General features: G+C 36.4%; 1 protein-coding gene across 1 annotated transcript; it reads right to left on the bottom strand.

The window, feature by feature from the left end:
• Positions 1–11,677: 11,677 nt before the first annotated feature.
• pitx3 (paired-like homeodomain 3) lies at positions 11,678–26,943 on the bottom strand. The gene is made up of 4 exons (XM_088421280.1): positions 26,664–26,943; positions 20,202–20,319; positions 15,474–15,679; positions 11,678–13,019 (listed from the first exon to the last, which is right to left on the bottom strand). Exons 2-4 carry the CDS (start codon positions 20,308–20,310, stop codon positions 12,459–12,461), a joined length of 876 nt encoding a protein of 291 aa, XP_088277406.1. The 5' UTR covers positions 20,311–20,319; positions 26,664–26,943; the 3' UTR covers positions 11,678–12,458.
• Positions 26,944–27,563: the final 620 nt, after the last annotated feature.

Raw genomic sequence — 27,563 nt, 5'->3', positions numbered from 1 at the left:
TTTAATCATGAGCTTGTGGGAACCGGGCAGATGGCAAAAAAAAACAAAAAAACGGATAAACCCATACTACATAATAGGTCATGGGCTTCATACCATACATGTTCCAACCTTGACCCTTGGGTCGCAGTAGTCAGTATGTAGTGGAGAATATATAGTTAAAAAAAAACTTACATAACATCCAGGAGATGTGTTGCGTTAGTTTGTGTGTATATTGTACAAGGTAAATCGCTTGCTATGCAAACAAGCCTTATCTTTAGTGATTGCTTGACTCAAGCATATAGAACGTTCACAGAGAGGGCATCTTGAGGGAGGTTTTCTCTCTCTCTCTCTCTCTCTTTCTCTCTCTCTCTCTCTCTCTCTCTCTCTCTCTCTCTCTCTCTCTCTCTCTCTCTCTCTCTCTCTCTCTCTCTCTCTCTCAAAGAGCTGACCATGGAAGTGCCCCACAATGTGAATGCTTGAGTCCTTTTGTAAATGCAAGAGATTAAAACAAAGTAGCATGTTCTGGACCTACAAACCAAAGTATAGCACTGCACAAACAGTTCACTTTGATTAATTTTGTCATTTGTGTAACGGTGGAACAATTTCATTCCCCCCCTCGGAAAAAAAAAAAATCTGCATTAATGGCCAGATTCTATGTTGCAACAGGAATTAACCACTATTCACTAATTCTTGTCACACAGCTGACAATTGCAGATATTGCTTTTGTTTGCATTTGAACTGGGGACAGGGTTTTGACCTTGACTTAATGCTATTGTGTTTAGAGAGCCAAGTTCACCTTCTTTCATTAATCCACTAAAAGGTTACTCTGTGTCATGCTCGTGTGATGTCATACTACTGACACATCAAATTGCAGTCAGCACACCACATGATCTAAATACAGAGCTACCGGCAGAACACTACAAAGACAGGAATGAGGCATACAAACAAACACAAAAAAAAATGAAAAAAAATGCATATACATTTAAGAACACACCAAATAAAAGATGTAATCACAAAAAAGAAATGACAGCAAACTTACAACAAAACAAGTGCAAAAAAAACAACACACCGAGATTAAGACAGCTGCAAACAAAAAATACAAACGCATTAAAAGAAAAGTGCTGCAGCTGGAAAAAGGATGCAATCTCAAAAATGACATAGATGCCAAACAAAGAAACGAAAACAGCTGCATTGACCATGTGTGCTGCAGTTTGACATTGAGAGAGCGCAAGAGAGAGAAAGCTTCCCGAGTCAATAAGTGAACAATGTTATACTGTAGTTGTGTTAAAGTAACTAGACACAAAGATTTCTGAAGAAAACACAAAACACCAGCATCCACAAGATGTCACAAATTGATGTTTTCCATTGTTTTTGTCAGTCATGTGTTGGTCATCACTTTTCTCCTGGTTTAAGAACAACTAGTTCTCATCTATTAATCACCAAAACTTTTTTCCTCCCTTTTTTTAAGTCTATCTAGTTGGTTTGAATGTGTCCACCTGTGCTGTTACAGCTGTTTGTTCTCCCACTTAGCATTGGAGGCTGGTATATGTTTCAAGCGTGAAGTCCCAAGGAATTAAGCAAAAGAAGTCCCATAACCCCCCAATTCTTCCTTTTACGTGAGATTCTCTGAATATATATGGTGTGTATGGTACTTACTTTTGCTTGGTTATGTAAGTATTTTGTACTATAGTATATATATTAAAAACAAGGAGCAGAGAAATCTGAAAATATGACTCCAAAATGGATGTTAAGATTCTGGTACTCCTCTACCTAAATGGATTGGGTTCTGAATACATTAAGGAAATGTAAATGTAAAATGTTTTGTTTCTTTTGTCTGATCTAATTTAGAAGAAGGAAAAACATAAAAAATATATAGTGGAGGTAAACTTGCAAAAGATATGGTTGTAAATAAAAATCTGTGTAGAATAATTCCCCCCCCCCCCCCTTTTTTTTTTTTAATAATTAAAATGACTTTTTTTTGACTGGTCTGACTTGAAAGGAAGAAAAATTGCAAGAAAAATAGCAACACAAATTTGCAAAAGAAAAAGTCATGGTCATTAATGAAAATCCGCATTAGAGTGAAGCCGCAACAATCAAACCGCGTTGTGGCGAAGGAACACTGTAAACCCAGGGCTCTGAGGTCTGCAAACTCGGGTCTATTTGTGCAGCCCCGATTTCAAAGCAAATACTATATGGTGAACCTGCATTTACCTATTATGCTGCAGACAAATGGACAAAGTCGCAAGCTGAAAGTATAAATGCTTTTATGTAGTATACAGTATTACATAGTTCACATGACTGACTTTTCCTTTTTACTTTAAGAACGTTTACTAGAGCTCTCTAAAGCTACATTCCTCACACTAGCACCACACTAATTATTGGAATCGATTCTGTGTTTTTTTTCTTTTCTGCCACTAAAGAAACTTAGTGAATAATGTCTCAACAGTTTGGAACAGACTTGATGTACGTTCCAAATATGCCCAATAGATGGCATACTAGTGCCACAGATTGTGGGAACATCACATTCTTGCGCAACAAAGTAGATCGTTTATAAAATATGTCATTTTTAGTTCAATTGTGAAACTAAAATGAGTACATACTGTTTATTCCAAAATCATGCGAATAGTCAAGCATGCATATTATAGATGCAACCAGAGCCGTGTCATTTATGCCTTCACAAAGATGGTACATTTTGGTGATTGATTTCTGCTTCAAATAATGGCCCTTTCTTGCACCCATTAATATGAACGGTATTTTTACAAAACGAATGCATACAGTACAAAAATAATAATAAACATCTTAGAGAATATATTTTTGACAGTGACACTCCATATGATCTTCATTATTTTTGTGAATGCAGTATTTTTTTTATACAGCTTGATAGTAGGCCTATTTGGTCTCACCAGGTTTTCACACTGGTAGATTCTACTTCGGTACTGATTAATGTGAACGGACACCTGTTTCATAGTACACGTTTATACACACATATATTATAAATAATAAGCAACAATCATTTAAAGGAAAACATAATCATGTTAGTAATTTGTCATGATACTTTTTTGAAACACGCATGTGCCTTTTTTTTTTGTTTTTGTTTGGGGGTCGTCCATGTGAGGTATATAAGTCAGCAGGGGGCCAATCTTTGCCAAATGATGCCTTCGAAGTGTTGCAGTGTTCTCAGTGAGCTAAGATTTGGACCGAGGTTAATCCCATGTGAAAACAGCCCGGCGTCTCTTGGTTCCTGGATAAATATCTGCCAATTAGAACTTTCAGGCTTTGCTTGTAGACAAGCTGTGTGTGGGTGTGTGTGACTGTGCGATTGCCTTTTTGCAAAAACCTGTATAAATATCCTTGTTTTATTTTACATTTCCTAAATTGCACAGCATCCCAATGTGTGCAATATCTTTGCCCCCCCCAAAAAACTGCAAATGCAGCTGAAGAAAATATTTGTTGTTTTTGAAATAGATTTGGTTAAATTACAAACAGGATTAGCCAAACAAATATTTAAATCAAAAGCTAAATTATTTTCAGGACTTGTTGGACACACAATCAAAGCTGTTATTTGATTAGAAAAATAAAGTACAAAATACAGAGAGTAGCATGCTGTGTGGAAAACAAACAAAAAAAAACTTTTGGCAAATTTAATGAGTTCAGTAATTCTTTGAATTTAAATGAAATAGTTTGGGCATGTAAAATAATCATCTGCTGAGGTTAACACAAAACCTCCAAATGATAGCATTCATTACAAAGTTTAACCATTACTAAGTGCACTATACTGAAAGCAACACACTTTTCATCTGCCTTACATTTATGTTGCCATTGATTATTGGGATGATGGCATATTTCAAAGCAAACGGGAAATCACTTGCATGAAAACAAGTTGAAACGTCCTCCTAACGGAGTGAGTAGAGAAAAGCTTGGTATGTTTAGGTCTGTGCTGCTGAGGCTTACTGTAGGAATTTTAATCCTCCAAATGTATTACAGTTGGAGGATGAGTAGAACCGCAGGCTGCATCGGGCTTGAAGTGAGCTAGGCATGTGGGGGAGGACTGAAATGGAAGACAAAGCTGAGACGGCAAGAGGAGAAAAGCACTATGAGTGCAGGTTTGTTTACATGTGCTTCCCAAGACCTAACAATACATTGCACAAATCCCCCAAGAACTTTTCGAGTAACCTTAGTAGTCGAAGGAACGTGTGTAGATGTTTGACTTTGGGGGGGAAAAAAAAAGGATAGCACTTATGCTAATGGTGTGTGCATTTTGTGTCCATTTTGTCCCTGGAAGATTGCGATTAACCCCATCCCACCCAAACATGTGGAACATCGTTAGAAAAGCCAGCACATCCTTGACCGAGCATTCTAGGGCTTAGTAGGGCAGCTCCAACGAGACAAAAGATATTCAAGGTGATTGAAACCTCTATTTTTTTCTCATTTGTTTCTGTAGGGCAGTGCTTCTCAATTATATTTTGCCAAGCCCCCCCCCCCCTTAGGAATGAGAAAACTTTTCGTGCTCTCCACACTGACTATAAATAAGATTATCATCTATAAAAATGGTACACCTAAACATGTATACTTTTCAAAATTAACACAAGAAAAAAACTTTCAACAACTGTTATTGTTTGTGTAATTATTTTTACAGTGTTTATACGGTTTACAGCTTAGTCTAAAGCAGAACAAAATAACCAAGTGCATCAAAATGTCTGAAATAAAACCCCGCCCCACTATTTGAGAAGCACTGCTGTAGGGTGTGACATCTAAATGCCAAGCAAAATAATCAACCTAAAAAAAAACAACAAAAAATAAACATAGATGCAATTCCCAAACATCATGGAATGTAAAATAATTTTGAGAAAATGACATACAACATTTGAATACATCAACATATTTTGAAACATGATTTTAAAATAGAATACATTAAATAATATGAAATTTATTAATTTATAAATTTGAGTATGAAAAACTGTAAAAGTTTATTTATAAAAAATAAAAATGTTTAAAAATATAAATTAATATGAATCAACGTAATGCAATAATTGTACAATAATAACAAAAAATATTTAGCAAATAATGTGTTTTTTTTTTAAATAACGTGACCTGAAGCAACTTTTATTAATGTTTAATCCATCAATGGCCTTTTATTCTGTATGCTTTTGATTCCTTTGAATGCACCATAAATGTCTGGTCTTCAAACCAGGAGACTTGGACATGTCAAGCTAAACAGAATACTACCAGCGGTCGTTGAAAAAACTTCAAAATAAAAGCCTATGCTTTTGCATTAACATCCTTGCTGTGTCTATTTTGAAGTTAGCCTGTGTAGCCCGTTGGTGTGTGTCACGTTATGTTGTTGCGGCGAGCGACATGACGACTCCTCCTCCTCGTCCTCTTTGTCCTCCGACAGCAACTTGGCGCGATTAAGTCTTAACGAAACCTGCCACTAAAGTGTCGTTCAAAAGTCATTTGGGAGAGTCGGCGGGGGCTTGACTCTCAGTTTAGCGAGTCCATCAAAATTACACAACAGTAGCGATGCAGTTCAGTGTTTCCCTTGATGATGATGATATCCAGTTAATTATTAGTATGCTATTGGCTACTGTTTGTTACCTGTGTTATGAAATTAATATCATCTTTAAGACTGCCTAGGTAACCCTGACATTATGACTCATCTTTGCTGCAATATCAGGTATATACAACTCATATCAAAAGGGAAAAAAAAGTGTAAGTGTAAGAAATGACTTTGTGACAATGTTAGTTTGGTCCAAAGTAATTAAACTGAAATATGAAGAGTTCTTTTCATCTACTTATCTCCACATCATTTCCATTTTTGTTCTGCCCTAAAGCAGCTCCCGAAATGATTAAGACTCCATCGGTTGAACAAACAGCTCATAAAAAGGACCACCAAAAGTCACTTTGCTTAGTTAATAATTTTGAAAAGCATGTATCAACCCGTTCAAATTTTGGGGTAATCTTCTAGCAGGAACAAAGAGAATGGCTTCGTCACAGTAATTACTGTCAAGGTGTTTTCATCTCAAACCTTAATTATATTGTAACAGCTCAGCTCTTCTGAGACAATAATCTGCCATACGAAGAGTGCTGAAATGAAAATAGACTGTACTTATCCAAATTATAATAAATCAACTCATTAATATACTGTACTTGAGTCGAAAAAAAGCCACTAAATATCAATTCGCCGAATCATTTGTGGGGGGGGGGGGGGGGGTTTAAAATACAAAAGATTCATATTTTTACTAGTGATAGTACATTATATGTCAAGTCCATTATCTTTGTATATTTGTAAAGCAGACTGATGGCAAGTGTGACAGAAAACTGCCCTCACTGCTCATTCAGTTCTATAAATGCCACTCTAAGTATGTTCCAATAATTTGAAAGTCAGCTGTGCTGTGCCGTACTGTAGACTAGTCGGAGGAGCAAATGTTAGGGCAGCCTGGTGTGACTTGTGAAAAACGATCTTGTCCTTGATATGCCCCAAGAGGCTTAAATCAGATCCACTTGCAGTAAAACATCTCCGTTATAAGTCGTCACCTTGGTGCTGACATGATGTTGTCTGGCTCATATTCAAAATGGTGGCAATGTAATATGCCGTGGGCATTTTTAGGGCTGCATTTTATTTTAATCATTTTCAAATAATATACCGCAAAACTAAGACCTTAACTCATTCAATCAGATTTCTTCTAATCCATCTACTCCATAATACGTTCAGAATGTGACTGCCCTTATTATAGTTTTATTATTGCCTACTTTATTATTGTGTGGGATGGAAGTCTGCTCAGGTAGGTGAACAGAATAAAAATTTCATTGTGTAGTATTACTAAGCATATGACAATAAAAATCTTGACTCTTCAATCACATACATATTTTTACATTTTTAAGAGTAAAGATACTCCATGCCAGATACGTATTTAAAAAATGTTTTCAAGCCCTGCCTAAATGGCCGGTACAAAATGAAATAAACTATGAAAGTTATTAATTACTTTAGTAAATCTATAACTTTAATCGTAAATTCCAAAAAGTAATAAATCACCTTATTACTTTATTCACCTAAAGGATTACTTTTGTATTCATTCATTTTGTACTGGCCATTACTGGACCCCCTCTGCCTCCTGACGCTTGAAAACACTTGACAATTTTGGGGAAAAACATATACACATAGTGAGAATGTGATGTTTGGTCTTAAAAAATAAATAAATAAAAATATGTCAGTGACTATAGTTGAGTGCCTGGATGCTTAAAAAACAGAAAAATATTGTACTGTAAATGAGTACTGTAGCAAAATATGGTTCCATGCATGTAAAGGCTCGTGGGCTGCATACAGTTAGCCTTTTGTGTATTGGGTTAAAAATAACCCAATTATGGGTCAAAAAAGTACTAGTCCAATATTTTGGTCAATTTGACCCAACTTTGAGTTGCTTTCTGTTAGTAGTTATTTTTAACCCACTACAAAATGCTGACTGCTTTTAGAGTGTCTCTGCAGTTTATATTTTTGTATATCTGCATAACAATGTTTAATATCGGTCTCTAGATCAGTGCCTTTCAACCTTTTTCTACATCCTGTAAAATATTCAAATGTATAATTAAAAAAGACTTAAAATAGAGAGATTAAAAACTTGTTCGCCTTAAAAAAAACATACATTTTGTTTTGTAGCCAGAGTAAAGTTTGTAATGCATGCTACTTATTTACTTATTTGTTTGTTTGTTAGATGAATAGTTAATGACATTAATGTGGTAAACTCCATTGAACATATGAGGGTGTCCAATTCCTCATATTTCCATTCAATTCATTCCTAAGTCCATCCTTTATCCTCTGAGGGAATCATTAGAACTTCTGTATTTTTTTGTCTCGATCGTCTCTGTGTTCCCGTATTGACTTTTGGCTGGTAGAATGCGCCATACACATTTCCCCTGGTGGAATATTGATCCTCGAGTGCAGCATGTAACAGCCAGGAGCACATAGTGTGACGGCCACACCTCACTCCACAAAACCGGTTTGTTTGTGGGCCACAGGGAGTTTTTTTGACCACAGATCAACATTCAGACAACTACTCACTGCCGGTATTTGAGTGATGCAATAAAGCCCTCAATAGTGAGTGTTTATTCAAGTGTGAAAAATAAAAGTATGATGAAACGGCTCAAAATTAGGGAGAGTTGTTACACTCTAAAAGGCGAAGATGTGTTTATAGAAGAAAAGGCAAGAACCAGCATAAGGCAAGTATGTGTTTAAGCAAAAGGTGTTCAACTATGGAATAATTATGAAAACTTTTGAATCTCTTACTATGTTTAAAACCATGTTAAAAAATACAATGCTACAAAGATATTGAGAAATGTAAACCTGAATAACTACACTACCTTCACGCTTCATCTTCATTACCATCAATAAGGCATATATTAAACAGTTATTTCTTTCATCTTCTATTTATCTTATAACTGGATGGCATTATTTTCTATTTTATTATTTTTTAAATATTTTTTTATTTATTTATTTTTTTAGATAAGTTGTGAACTTCTTCCTACTTTGAACTTATAACTGTACTTATAGTAATTAATACAGTATGTATTGATCCTTTCTTTAGTTTGTGTTTATTTCAATGAAATTTGTGTGTTTTATATGTTCAATAAATCAATCAATCAGAAAGGATTATTTTGTTTATGAAATATGTGAAGACAGTAGACCCATTTTGATGAATAGTGGTAACAAAACTGCATCTTTACATTGATTGCTCCTTATTTTTCCAACACTGAAATAATAGATTTGACATTTTTATTCCACAGAGCCACTGGGTGGTGTAAATTTATTCTCTTAATGTTTCGTATCTTTTCCTTTATCATAACATATATTATTTTTAAAGTGGGTTTTTTTTTCATCCTTGCTCATACAAGATCATTCCTACATCTGCCAAGTTATTTACAAAATATGGGCGTTATTAAAAAATATGTTTTTATGATTTTAAACAAGCAACAGAGACTTTCATTTTGAGAACCTTGTATTTATTGCCAGAATATTTCTATATTTGGTTAAATGACCAGTATATTGTGTGCTATGAACCTTTCATGATGTCTTATTCATAATTTGAGGGGACCGTTTTGCTGTCATTTATTTGTACCGTTTGCTAAAACATCGTCATCTTTAAATCTAACTGTGCTGTAATACTAGTTATAGCATTAACAATTGCAAGGGCAATACAACAGTGTTTGAAAGAACATATATTTGCTGTTGGAATGAGAGAGCTACTCTCATCGCTGCAGACTTGTGTCTTGGTTCTGAGTAAAGTAAACTAGAAAAGCCTGTGTATTAAAACCCTCCGTATCAAACGTTCCACTCTCATTTTATTCTGAACTAGAGTCTCTAAAAGTATTCATCAAATATTTTAAAATTGTTTTTAAAAAATATTGTTCATTATTTAGCTAGATATTGTAGTTAGCTAGCTCGCTACTGTAGCTAGCTACATTCATATCTTTCATAGCTAGCTAGCTAGCTAGCTAGGATAGATAGATAGATAGATAGATAGATAGATAGATAGATAGATAGATAGATAGATAGATAGGTTTTCTCTCTAGTACGAGAGCTGTTGTGTGAAGTCGTAAACATGACATTGTTGGGTTGTATAGAAATGAGTTTGAACCGGTGAAATGTCAGAGCAATAAACAGCTGCCGGAGTTGATGGGGATTGATGAGCTGCTAACCCCTCATTTGTCGCTCGACTGAAACACCTCTCTTACTCCTTCCGAACCTTATGTAACCATGGCAGTAACGCAACCAGGGCCTCTGTGAATTCCTGCTTTGTTAGTGGATAGCCTGTGGTTTACTCCTGGAGTGTAGGTCAAGCATATCAGAGAACCAGAGTTAGGAACATCTTTATCTCTCCGTGTATCTTAATCTCTCGAGCTAATGACTGTCTGTCACCATTGCCATGGATGTCAAACCAGGTTTCCATGACGTTGTCATGATTTCTGGCAAGCGTATGTGATTTGCTCCAATAGATATCTATCAGGATCTTGATCTTCTAGATTTTGTGTTTGCAGTCAAAATCGATGGTAACATAAAAGTAAATGTTTTTTTTTATATTCAGTTGAGTGCCAACCTATAATTTCTTGCATGATCCACATCAGTATAATCACTATAAAAAAATGAATTTTCATATAAACAAATAAACCAAGCTATAAACGAGTGATTCTCACCTTTGCGTTCAGTCTTCTTCATCTCAGTCATCAGGAAAGTTCTGTCAGTGTGATATACAGTTCTTTGTACTGTGCGTGTGCGTATTAACCATTAGTGTGTGTGTGTTGAGTCACTATTTTGACTTGGGATCAAGTTATTTAAATTACCATTAATAACTATAAATAATTGTCATAGAGGGTTAACCAGCATATGTATTTGATTATATTTCCCACCAAATATGACATTTTTAAATGTACTGTATACTTTCTCACCTTCAGTAATATGTCAGTCCCAATGTAAAAATTTGACAGAAAATGACAAGAAAAGGGTCGGCTGTATTTGGTTTTGAAGTTGTAGATCATAGCACCTGCCACATTGAATAATTTTTGGAATACAGAGGTACCTTGAGATATGAAATTAACCCGTTCCATATAGTATTTTTTTTCATATCTTATGTAAATGATCTAAGTCTACAGTTGTATGCGCGCTAATTTTTCTGATTTTCATATCTCAGTTTATTTTGTTTTAGGGTTAGGGTTTTATGGGTCAAAAAACATGATTTTCATAAACTGGGTCTTTGAAATCGTGATGTACCACTGTTGCTCAAATACGTCTGTGCATTAATCATCAGTCCCGAAAATGTTTTCTTTTCATTCATGGACATTATATTTCAATGTGGGGCTGTCACTGTCGAATATTTTAGAATCAGTTATTCTATCGATTATTCCAAGGATTAATCAAATATTCCAGTCATTTTAATTTTGCGTTAAAGTATTTTATAAAACCTTTTTTCCTCATTTAAAGTACTTGCCAATTATTGATTATTTGGGATTCTTTAATGATTAAACAATCAAAAACTAATTAACAATTAAACCATCTTACACAAGAGTGATTGGTATTGGACTACAATTTTTGAATCTGATTCAGTCACTGCTTTGGTTATTGTTTTAAAATCAAATATCATATTAAACGCAAGACAATTCATTAACTTTCTTGGACAGAAATTGGAATAATTAGTGTACAGCAACTGAATTTTGATTATCTTCATCATTTGAAGTTAAATAATTCCAATAAATGAATAATTGATTTTACAATAGTTGTGGATTAATTCGATAATCGATTAATTTGGATTAACCAATTAATTTTTAAAGCTGTTGTTCAGTGATAGTACATGCAATATTTAAGTGAATTGTAATTTCTATTAAAACTGTTATTGTATGGTTATTGTTTTAAAATCAAATATCATATTAAACGCAAGACAATTCATTAACTTTCTTGGACAGAAATTGGAATAATTAGTGTACAGCAACTGAATTTTGATTATCTTCATCATTTGAAGTTAAATAATTCCAATAAATGAATAATTGATTTTACAATAGTTGTGGATTAATTCGATAATCGATTAATGTGGATTAACCAATTAATTTTTAAAGCTGTTGTTCAGTGATAGTACATGCAATATTTAAGTGAATTGTAATTTCTATTAAAACTGTTCTTTCTGATTTGTTCTTTAATGAGACAAAGCAGGCTACATCAGGAAAAAAAACATTTTTTTTTCTTATAACAACTCCACTCTTACATATATTTTACTGTCACAGACTCCCTTTGTATAACACCACACAAATCAATCTAACCAATGGCTTTTTCGTAGTAAAATGGTTGATGATATTCCTATTTGTTTCACCAAACTGGATATTTTTGTAATCCAGTACTGCCCTCCTCCTGCTTGTATAAATTGGCCTTTGACCTGTGACCTTCCCGGGGGGAACGGAATTCACAACAGAAGTATTAATTTCCCCAAAGGATGTCTCTTTGTACATAGACCCCGGGGCTTTGCATTTGAGGAACATGCTTTTCTTATTCTTCAAGTTCTTTGTTTTTATATCCTATTTTGTCACATACAAAACTGAAAAGAGTCTTTTATATACATCCGAGATTTTCCCAAACCGAAAACCGCAGGTTCCTCGTTCTGCAATTGTAGCATTTACAAGAACTTGATCACGAGTCCAGTCGGTAGCTTCCTATCTCCTCTCCCATTGGTTACTAGGTTTCGTTCTTATCATGCAGGTTAAAAAAATGACATTGTTGGGGGAGAGTTTTGTTTTTTAGTCTCAAGTTTGCAGTTGGTCAGTCGGCAAAGTATCACAAACAAAGTGAGTATTCCTTTGCGCCAAGGTGGTCCGCCGCGGGCTTCTTGTATCGTTTTGGAGGAATTGTCCGCCTCATTGGCCGTGGTCTGTCAGGTCGCAATGCATCTGGCAGTTTTGAGATGGAAACCGAAGAAATGTGAAGCGGGACAGTCGAAGCTTCCTCTTCATACCGGTCGGTCGACAGCGTACTGGCATGGGCTCAGGTTAGACACGCTATTCTGCACAGTTGGATAGGTGAAGTTGGTGTGTTGCTTGGCTTTAAGTCGCAGACTAGCCAGACTGGAGTTGCAGGTGTCTCTGTACATATACGGGCTGGCCGTGCTGGCGTACGGGCAAGTGGCTGCCGCTGAGTTGAGTGCCGTGGGGCTGTTGAGATTGTTGAGGTTTCCCAAGTTGTTGAGGCCCGTGCCAGGAACTCCAGCCACCGCCGAGGGAACCATGCTCGAGGCCATGTTCATCGAGGGGATGGAGCTGGGGGGCGAGAACATGGGTTGGGACGACAGGGGGCTTACGTTCATCGAGTTAAAGAATGGGAAGCTCTTGGCCGACAGTTGGCTGCTGGCTAAACTCTTGGTGGCCCAGTTGTTGTACGAGTAACCCGTGTACATGTCGTCGTAGGGTTGCATCAGTCCGTTAAACTGGGCCCCGAAGCCATTCTTGCACAATTCCGCCTGTTGGTTTCTCTCGCGCTTTCTCCACTTCGCACGTCGGTTCTTGAACCATACCTGTGCCAAAATACAAGAAAAAATAATAATAATTAGACGTGTTACGGTTCACAAATGTCACTAATACTCACAGTGACCAAATTGGCAATGTAGATATTGGACATTTTTTTAGTTCTGTCTATTCTACTCCATAGTATGCTCAGAATGTCAGTCTATTCATTTATTCGTGGTTCATTATTACTGCCCTTATTGTTCTGTTTTGTTTTGTTTTTTTTTGTATTTGTTTTTTTTGCCTACTTTATTATTTGTTTGATTGTAGAATTTAGTCCGCTTGGGGAAGTAAACAGAATAAGACTTTTTGTGTAGTATTACTATGCATATGACAATAAAACTCTTGCATCTTGAATCTTAAATCCGCAATAGATATAGTCATAAATGAAAAATCCATGTTGTAGTTGAATTCATAAAATTGCTCTATTTTGACTGGTCGGACTTTAAAGAAAGAAACAATGCAAGAAGACTAGTAAACCTGCAAGAGAAAAAGTTATGGTCAAAAATTAAAATCCAAATTAGAGAAGCTGCAATAACTGAACCGCAATGTAACAAGGGAACCCTAGAGTTTGGTGGGAAACCAAATATTTAAATGAAAATTGGAAGATAGACATTTTGTTTCTTCTTTTATGATTTTTTTTCACTCTATGGAGGTATGGCAATATTTGTTTTCATATTTCGAGAATATTGCCTATAGACTTTATAAAGGCAATAAATGCTCAACTGTTTCTAGAACAAATTAATTCACTTAATATAATTGATTTGGGGAAAAACTAACTTTTGTTCCAATGCTCTCCCATTACTGCAGCATCTCTCTGCTCCTTCAGTTCTACGTATAGTCCGACCATCTGTTATTATAGTAATAGAATACTGTTGACCATCAATATGAGCATAAAGCTTATGACTTTTCCGTCTCACTCTGTGACAGTGGGTGAACCCTCGAGAGGACAGAAGCCATTCAATCTTTACAGTGGCTTCAAGACTATGCTGTTTGAATGTTTATGGAAAGGGCTAAATGTCAAGGTTATGTGCTTGAATCACCGCAGACATGTTTACCTCGCTCATCACTGATAATATATTGCAACAATAATACATTACGAATCGTTATGGGTATTCGAGAACGTTTAGGCTAAACTTAGTTTTAGACAAAGGTCATTGCACATGTGCTTTAGGTGATGCCAGTACACACACGAGATGCGCTTGGCAAATTGTGTGTGTGTGTGTGTGTGTGTGTTTTATATATAATATATAATATATAATATATATAATATAATATATATATATATATATATATATATATATATATATATATATATATATATATATATATATATATATATATATATATATATATGCAATTATGAGGTGTGGAACTAATTAGAAAACAACAGTCATTGCTAGCACAAAATCTTTAGTCTTCTGATAGGAAATAAAAGTGTCAGAAAAAAAGACAACGAATATGAAAACTTTATGTAAGGTTAACCAGTGGCACTCAATGGTAGCACTCATAGGTTGATTCCCTTTAACATGAGTTGTGGTTGATTAATTTTGGACTAGGGCTGTGTCTATTGAATATTTTTAGAATTGATTATTCTATACTTTATTTCATTGATAAATCAAATAACCGTATGTTTTATTTTGCATTTGTGTATTGCACAACCATTTTTTCCCAATTACTGTTTATTAACTAATTACTGTTTATTTAGTATCGCTTTGTGGAAAAACCACAACAACAAAACAACAATCGATGTCATACTCACTAAACTTTTTGAAACTGATTCAATTACTGGATAAAAGTAGATGTTTGCCAATATCTTTTCTTGATTAAAGACAAAAGATAATCAATCTGCTTTCATGAAAGACCAAATAAAGCAGAGCTTAATTGCAGCCGAGAGGCTGAAATCAGGTTTTGACAATTAAGTTAAACAAGAACACGAAGCGATGACTATTATAATTGTCAATTAATATGTTAATCGACAACACGTCCATTAATCAATTAATTATGACAGTTCAGAATACAACCAGATCCAGTTATAAGAGAGTGTGCACACTTGTGCAACTACATTATTATATTTACTCTCCCATCTATCGTTTTTGTCAATTGAGTTGTACAGGTTATAGGTCAAATTATTTTTAATTTAACTGTGGAGAAAAAGGTTTAACTGATATTTATCTTCAACCTGACATTTGAATAAGCGCGCCTCGACTTTTTTATTTTCACTGTACATGCTTTGGAACTCAGAGGGAAGCCTGAGTACTCAAAGAGAAACTTTACAAGCACAAAGAGAACATGCAATATCCACAAAGCAAGATTCAAACACACATGTCTGAGAACTCACTGGTCCACCAAAAGACGAGACAGTATGTCGCAAAATTCAAACAGCATGCGTATGACATCCAAAATTTGGATTTTACTGAAAATCAGCTGCCATGTCTGGATAATTGATCAAGGTGCATACCCACCCTGACCCGTGCCTCGGTGAGATTGGTCCACACTGCAATCTCCTCTCTGGTGCTCATGTCTGGGTAGCGGTTCCTCTGGAAGGTGGCCTCCAGCTCCTGGAGCTGCTGGCTGGTAAAATGAGTTCTCTGCCGCCGCTGCTTTTTCTTCAGTGAGCTGTCATCAGTACTGGATTCATCCAGTTGGTTCTGGTGGGATTTCTCTGTGTCTGCAATCGCATTCAGGAGAGTGTACGCGTTAGCGGAAGACCAGTCATTGCATTAGCAGTGACTAAAACCATGAAAATTAATTTACTGTTTCTAAAAGGCACACACACGATTGTCTTTTTGGGGTGAGGGGAACTGCAGTAATTTTAAATTGGAAGTGCATAAAAATATGAATTGCACAAATTTAAATGTACATTTTTGAAACAGCACTAGTTTGCACATCAAAGCAAGTGTGTTGTTTGCGCTCCAAAAATTTGCAGAGTAGTTTTTTTACATATATTTTTAGGTTAGGAGGTAAAACATGTTTACTCGGGTCAACTTCTATTTCTTTCGTGGAAAATGCCGAATGCCGATTTTGAGTCTATAAAACTTCTTTTTCTCCCCAAACAAGATCTTTTAGAACAAGATTGATGGTATGAGTACACCTGGAGCGTGTATGTGAGAATTTAACAGGGTCTTTGTGGGTTTCAACAAATCTACTCTAGAACTTTTTTTTTTTAAAGCTGTGTCTTGAACAGTCCATATTTCTTTTCAAATTAAGAGCAAATTAATCGGAACTACACTACTACTACTACTAGTACTACTGCTGCTAAATTATATTATAATAACTCGTGCAAATTGTACATGCCTTTATTTTATTCAGTTTTAAATGGACGTACATTGTCATTAGTGACAATTTTCTGGTAGATGAGACAGAAATCAAACGTACAATGTTACATGCACCATTTTCTGGAGTCGCTGAATAAAATACGTCTAAAAAAAAACCCGTTGTGCTTGGTACAGGGAACTTGAAAGAAAAAATATTGCATTAATAAGTGTTACGTCAATGACAAACGTTGCCACTATTTTAGAACGTTCACCATTGCATACAATATTGCCTTTTATAACAGTATCTGGTGAACTCTCAGAGGTTTAATGAGTCAGCCAAGCAATTTGGAGTTTTACTTAGATATAAGAAAAGTATGGCTCAAAAACAAACAAGTATCCACATATCGCCTTATGTCATTTCTCGTCAACTATGTTCTCAGCTTTTGTTTTTACTCATGTCGTGTCATGAGTTTTATTTTGCAATAACTGTTTCCTCGCATTTCAGAAGCTTTACTTGTTGCCCTTGTGTCTCCTCATTAGGATGATTGCCTCCACCTGTGTCATATTCCCCTGTGTATAAATAGTCTGTTTGTCAGATTTCCATGTGTCCTCTCGTGTCTATGACCAGCCTTGTCGCTCCCTTGTATGTACCCTACGTACCCGTAATCAGTGCAAAAGCGTAATACGGTGCTGTGCCATCTGCGCCTCATTTATTAAACTTTGGAGCTACCGATAAATTTGTAGAGGTATCTACTTATAAATATAAAACTTAACAAAACAAAGACAAAAATATGTTTTGCAAAGGAGTCACCAGAACAATATTTAGCAATGATATGCTTCATGTTCCAGTTATTTAGCTCTCAATTTGAAAAGAAAAATCTGCTATTCAAAATTAAAGAGTTTTACTGTAATATGTATGGTATCATTATAACACAATGCAATTCTTATTCTGTCCACTTCCCGAGAGCAGCAGATTATATTCCGTAACCGAGCAAAAGAATAAACAGCAATAAAAAATAGCAATAAATAGCAACAAAACAACAAACAGAAACAACGGTGCTAATAATATAGTGCAAAATATGTACATTTGTTGGGTTTTGAAATGCATGAAGGTTCACTTTAATTTTTGCCTTTTGCATTCAAAATTAAATGTGTTGCAAAGCCTTTTAGTAGTGTTGCATTTCTTTTTTTTAGAATTTGAAATTCTACAATGGACATAAGTGATTATTTTGGTCAATGAAGTCATGATCAGAGCGGAGCTATGGCCAACTCAAGGGGAACATTTGAGATCTGCACTTCGTTTTCACATGGATGCAAAAGATGCAGGAGTTTTATACCCTATAGATACATTGCCACAACATATTTATATTAACAGCATATTAAAATCTACATCATTATTTATTTCATTAAACCCAGGGCATGATTATATATACTGTACTCTATATTTGCCGGAAGACCTGCATTAGGCAAGACAGTAGAGGGTTCTGTTGTAAAGCATCACTAATTCTCGATGCTCTTGATCCCTTCGGAGGAGCATCTGAAGAATACGGTAAAATCATATATCATTTTTTAACCCTTTACTACGGTTGATGTTGGTCATTGGTTCCATGATGTGTGCCAAAATACGGAGTGCAAATATCTGTGGCTCAGTATAACGAGTGGGGCCGCACATCCATATCCATGTTATGTCTGCCTACCAGATATGGCTGCCGCTGCTTTGAGGACCTCACAGAAAGAAGTGAAATTAGTTGGCCAGCTAATCCTGTGGATCAGGCTTTTGTGACTGGGGCAGGTTGGGCTCTGTTTGGTGAGGGTTTAACTCTCTGGGAGCGGTTCGAAATCATCAGCAGGGTTTAAAAAGAGACTCCGCGGGGCCACCAGCAAAACCAATAAGAGCAAAGCTGAGGCTGTTATCTGGCAGTAAACTGACACTGGCTAAGCTGTCACTTAAGGCCAAAGTCGAAAACACAATACAGAGGAAAAGGGCAGCCCTTTTTCAGGGCAACGCGCTTCCGAACAATGGGAGCAATCTGACTGATAATGTGCTGACAAATCAGACTTTTTCCAGGTCAGCTTCACGGAGCAGTTTATTATGCAAGGCTTTTAAACAAATAACCTCGCTCATGTAATCTTCGTGATTAAAATGCACGTTCATAATATGGATGGGGTAGAAAATATTCTAAGTCATTTGACACCCATTTGTCTTGCTATATTATGAAATAAAATAAAATAAACGACATCCTTTGGCATCTGCCTTCAAGAAATGGGACCATCGTTTTAATAAGGCTACTGAAGAAGTTCCAAAGGATTTGTACGAAGAACATTCATTAAAATTGCAGGAGCTTACGATATAGCGGCGCGCGGGTTTCTTCAATTGTTTTTCCTTTTGACGAAAAAAAAAAAGTTTTGTTTTATTTCGTTCAAATCCGTTTGTTTCATAAGAAATAATGAAATGCACTAGCATTTTTTGTAGTTACGAGTGCTCACATTTTCACATTTATCTTAGTTGTGAATATGAAGATTTCCTATCTATTTCTTGTCGACCCGTTGTGTGACAATTGAAAACGAACGAAGTCTAAAAGAAACGATAGTTGTACCTGCAGTAATGTCAAAGTCATGTCAGATGAATGCGCAGCAGCCGACCTTATCCTAGAATAGATTGACTTTGACATATGTCAACAACAAGGATATATTAATCTCCCGGACTCCTGCAGGCAACTGGAATTTGGCGTTCTTGCAAAAATTAATGAGGTTAAAAAAATATGATAACCTCAGTTTAATGTTGCTGTAATTGTTATAATTGTGCTTTACAGTTGGTTATTGACTATTTGACTTTAATTTTATTCATAAATTCTGTTATAATCGTAGAGAAATGACGCAGAATATCGTGGCCTGCGCTTATTATTTCGCAGAACTTTTACCATAAATTATTTGACTTTGGCAAAATCCCTCCAAACTTATGCGCCTGCTGTCACGTGGCACATGCACGTAAAGATATGATTTTTTTCCTTTGTCCGATAAGCGATTACATTTGATTTCACTGGAAGAAAATGACCAGTGTAATAATACATACACTTCAACGAAATACACTTCATCAAATTAATTATTTTCATTTAAAAAGCTTTGGCTCAACCGGAACCGAGTGAGCGGTGCATTGCGGCTCTCGCAGTCTCTTCAGCGACACATTTGCATATTAAGATAACTGAAAATGGACACCAGCTATAACCGCAGGAGCGATTAAAACATGACAGGGTGTCCAATTATTGAATATTGGAGGATGTGTGTGTGGGTCATGCTCTCCCCGTGCACTTAATTCCGCGTATGCATTTACAAACAAGATTGCACGTATTTGGCCTTTCATTACATGCACAGCAACATGCATTAAAATCATCAGTGACTTTTCAATAATACTTTAATAATAATAATAATAATAATAATAATAATAATAATATACTAATTTCAATTCTGGGTATGTGGTATAAATGTCCGCTGAATAATATAGCATCCACTGAATAATTCAGTCCAACGCAATTAATTCTTAGCCGTCGTGTGGAGACAGGCATGGCAACTGCAGTGAAATGAATCGAGTGGAGAATACAGAACATTAGTCAAAAACCAATGCAGCATTTGGTTAAATCTGCATTCGACCAGGTCATGCAGCCAATCAATTTTGGAATATTTGTTGTGCGATTAAATGATCGTTATATTCTTATAGGATGTCTCCTAATTAATTTTGTGGGGAAAAAAATATTAGTCGTTGGTATTAGTTGGCATTTATCAATTTTCATTACAATGAAAAGGCGAAGGATTTAGGAGGGATTTTATATGTCATTTTATTTCTCAATTTGTTCAACGTCTTTGGCTTCATAATAAAAACTAATGCAAACAAAGGCGCTTTTTTTTCTCTTCCCAGTTGAGCAGTGGTGACGTACTTACCGCTGCTCTCCTGTCCTTTGCATCCCTGGTCGTGCTGCGGAGTCCCAGAGTCGGAGAGCGAGAGCGCCGGGCTGCGGGCATCGCTATCCGTCAGGAGGTTAAAATCCATAACCAGGCTCTGCACACGGACACGGAAAATACACGTGAAATGCACACTGTCAACAATTGCTTTAATCGCCAATAGGATCATCTCATGATTGGATTCGCTATTATTATTATTATTATTATTATTATTATTATTATTATTATTATTATTATTATTATCTGTTGTCTTTTCTATTTTAACGTTTACACTTCCTTCGTGTGATGACGCCATGAGCCTATCGAGACCTGCCGTAAAAAGACTATTTTAGGCTATCCAGGGAAAGCAATACTTATTGCTTTTGCGTTTCTAAGCCAAATGGCAAGCTGATGAGTCGTCTTCTTTCACAGAGCACCCCCGAAATAGCTAATGGTTTATTTTATTTATTGCAGGGTAGTTAACACCCTGAATGCATGGGCTTTGGGGAAGGTTGTAATATAGACATGATTTTTGGAAATGTACATGTTTTAAATCTTGTGTACCGTTTATTTTTTAAAGACACCAAGATCTGACAGTGATGCATGTAGGAATGGGGAGGTGGGTCACCCATATCCAACCTGTCATAATTTAGCCTGGTTTGCATGCCTTTCCTAAGGGATGATCAAGGAACTCATTCACTTTGTCAAAGAGTTTAAAAGGTGATAATCCACTCTTTATCCATCCTCGCATATTTTAAGATTGCATTTAAACCTCTATTAGATATTTGGATATGGGCAGTCTCTGTGTAGCAGTAGTGTTGTGGTTACAGCTTTTATACTTAGAAGTAGCAAATTTAGATTTTCTGCACTGTGTCTGCCTCCAACCCTCCTGCCCCACGGTTGTAGAGAACTTGCAACCACACTTTGATTCCGGGCCATGCTGTTAGCCATGTGTATGTTTGCCATCCACACATATTATTATTACTCTGTTAGTGTAGTGTGGTAAACCATTGCACTTTTATCTTGTATTCACATGTCTGCTTGTTTTGACCTTTGACCCCAATCAAACATTTTTTTTTTTTTTTTTTTTTTTACAATTGGTTTCTTCAGATTAAATTGACAAAATTATTGGGTGTCTTGACCACAAGCATACCACAGTAACTGAAAATGAAAGTAGAGCAGTGCCACATTTGAAGCTACAAAAGTTTTCTATGCCCATCAAACACTGCAAATGTTGGCTGTAATTTTTTTTTTCAATGTGAGATGTTTTCAGTCAGCCAGCGGCAAAATGGCTACAGCCTGAGATATAAAAATATGAGTGTATTTTGCTGGCTCTTTTATATTCCACTAATATAATATTAATCACAATGTTGTGTCTAGACAGTGGAGCTGCATGAAACATATGATTTTAAAGATTTTCTTTTAACTTAATCTCATGCTAATTTCAGCAATTCTGAAATTGGGGTACATGTACCTCTGGGGGAACGTGAAAGCGTTGCATTGTCCCTATCAAACAAAGATGTGTTCATTCATTCGTTCCTTCAGGGGGTACAGGGTATTTCAACTGCAAAACTCAAAATATTTTGTTGAATTGCGCATCCTAAATTGTTAATGTAGTTGCTAGTTTTATTTTCAAATTAAGATCAAATTGATTGGAACTTGAAGCAACCTATTGCCAAAATGTGTTAGTTTGACTCATACGCGAAACGTTTATTTTGTTAAGTGTTAAAAGGATGCGCATTGTCAATAGAAACAGAAATAATACTGTTGATGTTACGTGCTCTGTTTTCTAGGGTTGCTGAGTAAAATGCACAACCTCCAATGTAGTTCAAAAGTTTTTTTAAATCAGACAGATGATACAGCACTTTGATTTAAGACATTTTCTTTCATCCAAAAATGCTTTGCACTGGTTAAGAAGGGTGTTTTTTGAAAACCACTAGGTTTTTCCATTGGGGACAAATGATGAAGAAGTTGTTTTTTTTTTCCCAATAATTGCTTTAATTTCGTTTCAAATACAGTATAGCCAATTGCCAAACAGGCAATCATTACAGGGTGACCCCACTTTTCACTCACTGTCAGCTGGGATAGGCTGCAGCTTGAATGGGATCAGTTCTTTGAATAATAGATGGTTGGATATACGCTCACCACCCTTTGAACATCAAATTCCACAGTATGTATACTTTACATTATAAACAGACAGTTCTATGTTTGGAACTGAACAGGCTCCAGTGTCCCTCTTTCGCATGCGAGGGGTATCATTTTGAAACAGATTGCAACTTATTGCTTAGAGCAAGGAAAATGTGACGTAAGAGCTGTAAGTATTGGCTTCAGATCAACCAGCTAGATACGAGGCGTTAACCTTTTCACATCAATCAATGAGACAAAGTTCATTTTGTCACACAATCCAACTGTTGAATGCTGTCAGAAGGACAATAATCTTATGTCGGAGACACTTCAATTAAATCACATCTCCTGTTGTTCGAGTAGAACATCTGCATCTTTTTGATGCAGATATGAAAAGTTATCAAACCATATGACTTATTTAAACAAATGAAGATTCGGCCTTTTGGAGTAGAAAATATCAGGTGCTGTAATCCTAAATCTGTAAACGAAATTTAATGAAATGATGCATATTTTTTCATATCATATGTTTCAAGTCTAATTTCCAAGTGTCTTCATCAAAATGAAAAAAATATTTACAGGTTTTTATTACCATTGTGGTCATATTTTAAGGTGACCAAGTGACTGATTTTCACTCAAGTTAAATAATTATAGAGAATGGATAAAAACAAAATGTTAGACCCTTGAATACAAAAGTGAACAGCGTCATCTATTTCAGAGCAACAAGATGAAGAGTTTGGTAAATAATTAAAACAGAACACAGTACAGTAAAAATGTAAAATCCAAAACGTGAGCAGCAACACTGCAAACATTTATCTGAGATTTTGATGCGAGAAAACTGCATCTGTTTCCCATTGAGCATCCGTGAGAATTATCATCGCCTTTCACAAAAGATTAGAAGACTCAAAAATTGCTTTTCAAAGCCATGGGCTATGTATTTCTTGGGAAAGAACTTTTGAGGGTGTATATAAGGTCATAAGCTCCCAGTAGAGAGATTAACTTCGAAAGCACACTGCCTTGGTGTGGTGGTTTTGGATTAATGTGCATCTGATACAGAATTTGGGGTTATAGGTGATTTCAGGGTCACTTCACCTTAATTGCTCATACGCATGTAAATAGTCATTTGGAATGTGTGTCAAAAATAACCCTTTTTTTAAATAAATTATTTTTTCTGAATTTACATGCATTACAGTATTTCATTTTTCTTTGAACTGTAACAATACAAATAACGGTTCTGAAATGGGGGAACGTGAAGGGACTTCAGGTAGATAACATTTTAACAGGGGTTTTCGGGTATTATAAAATATACATTTTAAAACAGTTTGTTAAAAATAATCAAATTATGGGTCAGGAAAGGACCCATCTAGTGTTTGTGGCCATCTGACCCAACTGTTCAGGTTGTTTTGTATGAAAAAAAGTCAGTTTGCAACCTCAAAATTGGATTTTTGCGTATCAAACAACCCAAACAACTTAAATTGACTCAGATATTGGGTCAGCCCCCTTTTGACCCATAGTTGTGTTACTTTTGACCCATCTGTTTTGTATTGTACATTGTAATGCTAAAAGCAATTTTTCTTTTCAACTTAAGAGCAAATAAATCTGAACATGAATCAACCTGCAGGTAAATTGTGTTATATCGTGAATTCTTTGCACAACATTCTATGCCTTTATTTTTGTCAGTAGCGGACGCAGTTTTCTGGAGATCCTACCACAAATGTAGTTCCAGTGATAAAGTTTCCTCACTCTGGTTTAAGTCCTTAATATTGTTTCATATCTCATATCATTAAATATATACAAAAATATAAAGAGGTATAGATATTGTAAGCAGATACACTAAAATGTAAGATGAAGAGACGCTCTAAAAACAGTTCAAAGTAATCCACACACACATAAATAAAACAATTAGACACTATTTTCTGTTTAATTTTGGGGGGTTAAGGTGTACAAAAACATTTCATTTTTGTTTTGTTTTGTATAAAACTACCTCTGAAGTGAGATCATATCGACCCAACTATTGGGTCGAACTTAATTGACTCATATAATGATCATTTTTTTAACCTAGCCGTTTTTAGAGCAATAGCTTGTGAACCAAGTTTCAAAATACCATTATATATATATTTTTTAAGTTGCTTGAATTGCAAAATAGATGAGTGTATCCCCTGTGCACAAACCAAACCCTCAGTCTACAAAACGACTACATTTTTAGTCACCCCATTCGTGACCGATCCCGATCTGCAGCTATAGTAGCTTTTTTAGGTCTGAAATATGACTGCATGACAATCCGTTCGGGTGATATATATGTGACAGTGATGGATGACCAGACAGAGTGGTGTCAATGTGGTGCTGAGAGGCCCACGGGCTTGGCAGTCAAGGCCTTTGAGTGCTGCAAGCCAGTCATTTTGTCCAGAACAAGGTGTCAGCACCCTGACGCCCCCTCCCTGTCCCTGCCCGCCCTTGCCAGCCTACACATCAGGGGTGCTACTTGACAATATTTCCAAAATCAAGATCCTTCCACACCCTGCCACCCCCCTCTCTTACTAATGACCAACAAGCTGTCACGTAAAGGCTAACAAGGTGTGTGATCTTCTGGAGGTTAATGACTGCGCGTGCAATGCACGTAATTAAAAAAAAAGATATAGAAAGCACCCAAGAGACTTTTTTTTTCTAGATGCTGGGCCATGTTTGTCTGGGGGAAAATTCGATTTGGCTCGCTGATTAGCATAAGAACTATCGCCGTAGCACGTTTTCATTAAAAATATATATCTGAGGATGATGATAATAATAAAAAGATAATAAAGGGTGTAAAAATCCTCTCATTTTTGGGGGAGATTGTCGAGTCCATCTGGCGGCTCCGTTGTGCAGACTGTTCGCATTTGCACGGACAGCAGCCATCAACGCGGGAATTATTCATAAACGCGTCGAGAATTAATTCTCGGGATTAAGAGTTGATTAAGATGTGTGTCACTTTGCTGTCTGAGAACTTATTAAGGGCCTCCTTGAAGAGGCGGCAGATGGAATTTTGGTCCAATGTTTGTAGATGTTAATTCGTGCCCCCCTATAACAGTCATTTGCATATGATTGAGGGAGGAGGCCGAGACCTGCACAATCAAACAGACTCCAAATAACTGACTATGCATGCCTTGGTTAGCGATATATTTTTTTAATTAGTTCGTCACATTGGAAAAAAAATAATTTCTCCTGCGGAAATTAAGACTTTTAAGCAGCATCTTTATTTTAGCTAAATGTTTAAATTTATTAGCCTGGTCATCTTGTGCGGCAATTCATTACATTCCTACACATGTGCCGCAGGTTTTGAATTGTAAATGTATACACGTTTCGGTCCATTTACATTGATGGAATAACTTGCAAAGGGGCTTTTCTGAATCTGAATCTAAGTAAACAATGTATTTTGATAAGGACATTTGTGGTTTTAAAATGAATGGCAATAATTAATTTCTAGTGGTGAAATTGATATCATTTTAATAAACATTTTTTATATTTTCGCAATATAGAATTTGTATGCATCCAGGCCGTAAAATCCCGTCCACTAAAAAGAATATATGCTAAATGAGGATGAACTAGGATTCCGCAGTGTAGTCGCTGCAATTTATTTTTCCCCCCCGACGTATTTGTTTTATTTTTTGTTTCAGATATTTTGATTGTTAATAGAACACGTAAATGCCATCAAAACATTAATAGCTTCCTGAAAACAGATATATTGGTATCTGACTAAAGATGTTCCGAAAATGTTCGTTTTGGCAATTTCATAGAACTTGTTTTATTTACATTCCATTGTTTTATTTTCAGTCCATATTTTGAACACGAGTAAATCTAATTTCCTCCGATTTAATCAAACTCTTGAAAAAAACGATATACTTAGAGATTTACACTCACGTAATTGTTGTTTTAAATTGACAGTGAACTTCTACTTGTTTATTACTCGCGCGGCTGTGCTTGTGTGTGTGGGGTGGGGGTGGGGGGAGAGCTTATGAAGCAGTGTCTCTTGTGGCCCTGCAACCACCTGCCACCTATCAATTTCGGACCTCAAAATATTTTTCACATACTTGTCTGCCTATGCGCAGTCAGTCTTATATATTTATTATAGAGTCGTAAAATGTTACAATTGTTGCACGCAGTTCATTTTCATGTTCAAGAATAACTTAACATGAAGTTTGGTATACGTGCATGGCACCTAGGGTGGTGATCTATAGTAAACATCCGGCAATTTTGATTTCATTGTAGATTTTTTTGTGGGGTTTAACAGATTTAATTAAACAGATGGTGGAAACAGAAAAGAAAAGTAATCGGCAGGGAAGCGAAAGTGCGATTGCAAGCACTTACATCCAATCCAGGTCTGGTTAAATTAATCCGTAGAGAAGGCAAAGATCTTTGCTGCCGCTGGGTGTCCTGGTTTCAGGTGTTGTGGTGACATGGACAAAAAGTTCATCGGTTTGTCAAATAGTCACGAAAGCATGCGGGGAGAAGGTGAGTGAGTCGCTTTCCTCGCAGTTTGTCTCCTCTCTGTCATGTAGACTGCAAGAAGAGTGTGGTTTGATCCCCACGCACAATGTAGGGTTGGGGAGAGAGGGTGGAGGCTGCTTTCATGCTAAATATTGTGTGTGTGCGGTGTGTGTCTGTGTGTGACAGCCAGGTCCACTAAAGGACGGCCCACATGTCCCGCTCTCTCTCTTTCTCCTCTTTCTCACTCACTCACTCACTTACTCACATAAACACACTCTTGTCTGTCTCCCAAAGACCATGCAATATTGCTGATATGCTATTTGCTGCCCTTCATCTATGAATTTTCTGCAGCCGCATAGCCTCACTAGGGTCGCTGGCTTGCTGGTTCCTATCCCTGTAGGCGGGGGACACCTTCAACTAATTGCCAGCCAGTTGTAGGGTACACACAAAAGAACAACCATTCAAACGCCCAATCAATAATTTAGAGTGTCCAATACACCAGCCATGCATAGTCTTTGGTATGTGGGAGGAAGCCAAATTGCCAGGAGGGAACCCACGCGGGCATGGGGAGAACATGCAAACTCCACACAGGGAGGCCGAAGCGAGCTGGATTTGAACTTGGGGCTCTGAACTGTGAGGTGCAAGTGCAAACCACTCCTCCACCTTGCCTGGATGTGACCTTTTTTTTTTTTCTCATGGGGTGGCTAGGGTGACAACGCCCCAGTGAGTGGTGGCGTGCATGCATGCATCATTCTTTATCAACGTATTTACAGACAGGAT

The sequence above is a fragment of the Hippichthys cyanospilos genome, chromosome 8 (assembly GCF_059441005.1).
Source record: "Hippichthys cyanospilos isolate Australia breed blue-spotted pipefish chromosome 8, RoL_Hcya_1.0, whole genome shotgun sequence".
NCBI lineage: Eukaryota > Metazoa > Chordata > Actinopteri > Syngnathiformes > Syngnathidae > Hippichthys > Hippichthys cyanospilos.
Note: the sequence above shows the minus strand (reverse complement) of the source record. Positions and strands in the feature narration are given on the sequence as shown.

Excerpts from the sequence above, each read along its gene's own strand:
- pitx3 (XM_088421280.1), bottom strand. The coding sequence starts at position 20,310 with ATGGATTTTAACCTCCTGACGGATAGCGATGCCCGCAGCCCGGCGCTC. Across the intron at positions 15,680-20,201 it reads CAAAGGACAGGAGAGCAGCG|ACACAGAGAAATCCCACCAG; the intron begins GTAAGTACGTCA and ends ATGCGATTGCAG. Across the intron at positions 13,020-15,473 it reads TCACCGAGGCACGGGTCAGG|GTATGGTTCAAGAACCGACG; the intron begins GTGGGTATGCAC and ends ATTTTGGCACAG.